Consider the following 5,917-nt stretch of genomic DNA (forward strand, 5'->3'; position numbering starts at 1 on the left):
TAATTCAGTAACCCACCCATATCCTACAACCCTAATCTTCTAAATCAGAAAATAAAGGATGGCTTCCTAGTTACTGGCATTGGTTGCTGGTAACCTTGTTTAAGTTATTACTTGAAAAACGTTAGGAAATCAAGATGATTGTGAAATATAGTTGATTTACACACACAAAGTGCTGGAGGAACTCAGCAGATCAAGTAACATCTATCTGAAATAAACAGTCAATCTGTTTATTTCCCTCCACTGTTAGTTCCAGCATCTTAGTCCATTGCACAAGATTTCTAGCATCTGCAGAAAGTCTTGTATCTATAGTTGAATTAGTCTGGCACAGACTTCAAATTTTCACCTTCACCTTCTCCTAGACGGAGTATCAAACCAAAAAGGAACATAGAACATAGAACATAGAACAGTACTTCACAAGAGCAGGTCCTTCAGCTCACAATGCTGTGCCAGACCAATTAAGTTAACAATGATTGGCCAACTAAATTAATCTCTTCCGCCTACACAATGTCCATAACCCTCCATTTTCCTCACATTCATGTGCTAATATAAATGTATCTTAAAAGTCCCTAATGCATGTGCCTTTACCACCACCCCGAGCAGCACATCTCAGGCATTCAACATTCTCTGTGTAAAATACTTGCCCTACATCTCCTTTGAAATTACCCCCAACCATCATAAGTACATACCCTCTGGTATTAGACATTTCAACCCTGGGATAAAGATACTGTCTGTTCACTCTGTGCCTCGCCTCATAATCTTAAAACCACTATCAGATCTCCCATCAGCCTCTGCCGCTCCAGAGAAGACAAGGGATTGCAAAATCATGAGGCAAAAGTAATTGCTGTCTTAAAGTAGTTTAAAGTTTATTTCTAAATTCCATAGCTTCTCAGTATAGATTTGAATTTATTCTTATGCTTTGTTTCCAAAGTTCATGCAACATCAGACCAGTTTCATTTGATAGATGCATCCATTTTTAAAAATAACTTTGCAAAGAAAAATCAAATGAAGTTGCAAAGACATCACTTTTTCTTTGGATATTCAATCAGTTAACATTTTGCTCTGGATTCCCATCTGAATCATCCTTCAATCTTGCTTTTTCATATACCAACTGAAAGGCTGTTTGATTTCATCTTCATCCATTTTTTTCATAAACATAATCACATTTTTCCTTTTCACTATATATTATACATATAGTGAAGCTCATTGAAAACTAAGCAATTTTCTCTGTTGTCTGCATGGAAAATACCTACTGTAGGAGAAATATAAGCATTTCTGTACTAAGATGATGAACGTTAAGGACAGATTTGTTTTGCAATGTTTTAACATATGTAAAATTCTCCTATAGTATTTGTTAACAAGATAAACTGTTTTAAATCTGCACATAATACCTGACCAACAACAGCTAAATTTGACATATGATCAAAAAAATGGCAATATAATATAAAGTTCAATGCTGTCATCAACTTAACATACAATTTTGTTGACCATTTTATTGAGGCCAAGCAGTATTATGCTGATCACTACCCTTACCAATTTGCATGCAATGTACTATTTTTTAAACTAATAGGCCAATGCTGTGGCCTAGAGAGTGAAAAATTTCCAATGATGAGACTTCAGAGATATGAGAAGAATACAAAGAATTTGTATAATGATAAGAATGAGTGCAAAGAGGTAGGAAGGTAACAGAGTATAATAAAGTTACACTTTGAAATGAAGAAAATGATGAGCAACTGATAAATGTTGATTTGGTGAGTTTTATTGAGATGTAGGATGTTAATATCCAATTATAGTAAGTGCTTAATGAGATAAAAATTATGTTGAGCTTAAGTTACTAAAATGTGTATATCATTGTTAAGAACAGATTTGGAATGCTGTGTGCAGTTTTGGCTTTCACAGCCATTGAGAAAGTACTTGCCCTGGAGTCAATGCAGTGTAGAAACTGTAACTGATTATCAAGATGGAAGAACCAAAGAAAGATTTAAAAAGAGTCAGCCTATGCCTTCTGGAGTTCTGAAAAAAATGTGAAAGTATCTCACTAAAACATACAAAATTATGACAAGGATTAATGTTGGTAAGTTATTTTCACAGGCTTGCAACTTCAAAACTTCAAAAAGTCATGAAAAACTACTGCTGGGTAGGAAGTAAACTTATATTTCAGGATCCTACTGGACCAACTTTGAGCGAACATATATGACAATTTCTTGCATTCCCTTCTGTTATGTAAAACAGAATTGGAGGGGGAATAAGGAGGCTGTGGAACATGTTCTGTCAGGACCTAAAAAAACGTTAGGTGAAGGACTGGAATTTTTAAAAATATACTTTTATTTGATTTAGTTGAGATATTAAGAAGAGAGACATGGCTGTGGTAAATCATATTTAAAACCTAAACAACACCCAAACCAGAAGTTAGAAAAAGCAGGGAAGTATTGAAGCCAAAATCAGATCAGCTTAATGAATACTGGAGAAAGCTGAATAAACCAATTCCTATTTGTTATGTTTTTTTTTTAAGAAAGGAAAGTTTGAAGGAGATTTGAGCATTATAATATGCATGAAATAGTAAGTACTAAGAGGTGAAAGGAGAAGTTCAAGTGATGAGGTACAAGAATATCTAGTAAGTGCTTAGTTTTCCCTCTATTCAGGAATTGGGAAGATTGTTGGAGATGTCTTCTTGCAAACCTGGATTTCATGGATTATTTAAGGTTTGTTGTATTTGGCACTACAAAAGGAACAGGAAGCAATTTTTGACGTACAGGGCAGAGGGGCAAATACAGGTCATTGGGGTATAGCATGGTATTAGCTAATTCATTATCAAATCTCCCCTGTTGTGAGGTTACAGTGTTTACATGGGCCTTTCCAAAACCTACCACAGAAAATGAAGATTTCAAAATATTTGATAAGGCACTCTTTTTTTTACAAAATGTAATAAATCAAGAATGTCATTTATACAAAAAATAATACTTCTATACAAACAACACTTTCAATGTCCACAAAGATATAATTAAATACAATACAGATTGGTTGGTTTATGAAAGAAGTTGCCACCATGGGTTTGAATGGTAAGTTTCATTCTTTCCGACCAGAAATCCTAACGAAGGTCAGCGAGGAGGTTGTTGCTTTTCTCCAAATGAACTGTTCATTTTATCTCTGAGCATATTCGTCTTCAAGTCTTCAGTGCTATAGCCCGATCCTTGCTCATTTCCTGTTTAAAAGGAGTAGTATATTTACTCAGAGTTTTTAAATGCACTTAAAACCTTCATCGAATTCAGTATTGCTTCACCTCATTTTGCATTAAGCATTATTTTAAAATTCCAAACACCAGTACGAATGTTTCTGTAGTGATGAGCAAAGTGCTTTGTGGTTTGTTATTGTTTTCAATGACACTAGTTATGTTTAACTAAATTTAAAATTTTTTTAACATTCAATAGATGCTAGAAAAATCGGAATGACTAAAAGTAAAGCAAAATGTTTTGTGCCGCGCATTACCTGACGGAGGCGCAGTTTTCCTGTGGTTTCCAGTTTTCGTTTCATGAATTTGGAAAAACGGAAACTTTATGCACTGCCCGGTCACTCTGTTACAGATCCCGAACTGACATTTACAAACCTTCCTGCATTCTAATCCGTAGGTTCCAAAGGGGCAATCTGAAAGAATAACACCCGAATAACAGAAATATGATTAATCAGCAGTAACATTAGTGGAAGCGATAAGAAATATTAAGGATGACGGTATGTATAAATTCCAGCATCGTCTCGAGTTATAATATCCCTTTTCTAAACTCAATCTGCTTATACATATGTATATAGAGCCTGTTTTAATGATGCATAAACTTCGCTAATTGTGTCCCTTATGTTAATAAGACTGCTGAGCCGATCCGGTTTTCGGTATTTGGCGCTGGTTTAGAATTTGCACAGGTATTTAAACTTTAATTCTGAGATGTAACTGAGCGCGCAGGCAAATCACATCTGGAAGAACAAAATGCTAGATAAAGCCAGAACCACTACACTGACCAACTGGCCTATTCTTGATAGTTCACCGATGTATTCCACAGCATTTTCTTGCGATCAAGGTTATTGTGAAGGTGACAGATCCGCGTCGTTTTCAGTGCACTGGCATCGTAACCAATAACCACCTGAGGTAAAGCTGTGAGATGTACGTGCGGTCTGTGAGAGTGATAATCTTGCCGTTTGCAAAGATGACAATTCCACCAGGATGGTCTCTGCCTCCAGTGTGTACAGTGCACCAAATGACCATGTGTGTGCCTGGCGATCAGTATATCTGAGATCGCAATACACTGTAAATAGGAGTTCAGATGCTACAGTAGATTGTAAAATGTCGTGTTCTTATTTTTTTAAAGACTGCATCGATGCTACAATAAAATGTTCTAAATTACGGGAAATGTGGAATTCTGCTTTGCATTATCTTTCGGTCAGCAACCCACTAATACAAAATGTATCTGTCTCTAGCGCTATGCAGGGAACTTTTTTTTTGTTTTTAGATTTCATCCGCATCTTTGATGTGTGTGTGTGTGTGAGAGAGAGAGAGACAGAGAGAGAGGTCTCGTGTAGATTGACAGCGTCTCTTTTAGTGTGTACAGCCTTCCCACTGCGATTAGGGGAGCGCCGTGCAGCCGGGCAAGCAATCGTCCAACGCACCGGTGATGTTGGATAGATGGAAAGTATGAAGTGCACCAGCCTGAACCTTTTTCACAAAAACACCAAGTCACTGGGAATTTAGATACCATCTGTGCTGTATTATAGTGAGCACACAGTCTGAATTACTAACAAAAATACCCAAGATCAGGACCAATCGTGCGACTGCATCATTTAACCTAACGGACTCAAAAGGGAATGCAGATACTGGAATCTGGAGCAACATGCAACTTGTTTGTAGCTCATTTTAATTTAACGATTGTTTCTCTCAGTGTACCTACCTCTGCAAATGCCATATTCATCTCCAAAGTCGTCCTCGTCGCTGTTGAAGTTGCACCGTAGTCCAGGCCCGCATTTAACCCCGTCCATCCCGGCTACGGTGCGGTAACACACCTCTCCTCTGCCGGCTGCACAAACCTTGCAGCAGCCGCAGTCATCCAGCACAGTCCTTTTGCAGCCCGCCGTCACCGGGCAGGCGGTGGTCCGCTCACAAGAGTAAGAGCAGTCAACCGCATATTTCAGCGTGAATCCTTCCACAGTGCCAACCAAAACCACAAGCAGCAAGCGAGCGCTAGCACTAGACATGTTTGCAGTGTTCCCACCCTACACCTGGACCCTGTCTGACCCTGAACTGCGGAGCGACAGGAGGCCTTTTATCAGTAATGTGCCCACATGTTTTTCACCGGGTCAGTTTCCTAAATCCGGTGTTGTTGTCTTCTGGCCAGCTTGTGTTGTAGGTTTCTAAATCCGGGCTGGAAGTCGATGGAATTAAGCATGTCGCACGAGGTTGCCATCCAGGAATTGAACAGATGTATTGACGTAAGATGTTATGTTTAGTTGTTTTGTAGAGACTTTAAGACTGCCTGGCTCACGTACTTGTCAACTGTTCAAGGTCGCGAAGAACAACAGCAAGTAAATTGTACATTCTCGGGAATTGTGTAGTACAGCTGGGCAGCTGCTTTCTCTCTGGCGCAGATTAAGATTCTCACTTTTGGAGAATTTTATGACACGTGTGCGGCAATATTACTAATAACTCGAGTGCACCGTTGGAAAAGGCATTTTAAATATTTGTTCCGTAAATCAACACTTCAAGGAACTGCCACATTACATGAGAACGGCATTCAAGGAAGAACAGGGAGTCAGGAAGCTGATCTTTTGATTAGGAGAGAGATGCTGTTTATTTGCAGAGAATCGGGATTTCATTCCAAGGCGCAGCTCCAGCATCTTCTTCATCTCCTTCGATAAACAATATTTCTCCCTTACTGGTTTT

General features: G+C 38.4%; 1 protein-coding gene across 1 annotated transcript; it reads right to left on the minus strand.

Annotated features, from left to right (window-relative positions):
- Positions 1–2,481: 2,481 nt before the first annotated feature.
- On the minus strand, positions 2,482–5,361 carry esm1 (endothelial cell-specific molecule 1). Its single transcript, XM_072252512.1, has 3 exons — positions 4,929–5,361; positions 3,484–3,639; positions 2,482–3,199 (listed from the first exon to the last, which is right to left on the minus strand). Exons 1-3 carry the CDS (start codon positions 5,230–5,232, stop codon positions 3,096–3,098), a joined length of 564 nt encoding a protein of 187 aa, XP_072108613.1. The 5' UTR covers positions 5,233–5,361; the 3' UTR covers positions 2,482–3,095.
- Between the last annotated feature and the right edge of the window lie 556 nt (positions 5,362–5,917).

The sequence above is a fragment of the Mobula birostris genome, chromosome 3, assembly GCF_030028105.1.
Source record: "Mobula birostris isolate sMobBir1 chromosome 3, sMobBir1.hap1, whole genome shotgun sequence".
In the NCBI taxonomy this organism is placed as follows: Eukaryota; Metazoa; Chordata; class Chondrichthyes; order Myliobatiformes; family Myliobatidae; genus Mobula; species Mobula birostris.

Bases quoted from the DNA above. Each gene is read 5' to 3' on its own strand.
- esm1 (XM_072252512.1), bottom strand. From the start codon at position 5,232: ATGTCTAGTGCTAGCGCTCGCTTGCTGCTTGTGGTTTTGGTTGGCACT. The intron at 3,640-4,928 runs GTAGGTACACTG...TTATTCTTTCAG, and splicing joins TGAATATGGCATTTGCAGAG to ATTGCCCCTTTGGAACCTAC. The intron at 3,200-3,483 runs GTAATGCGCGGC...CCTTTTAAACAG, and splicing joins GAAAACTGCGCCTCCGTCAG to GAAATGAGCAAGGATCGGGC.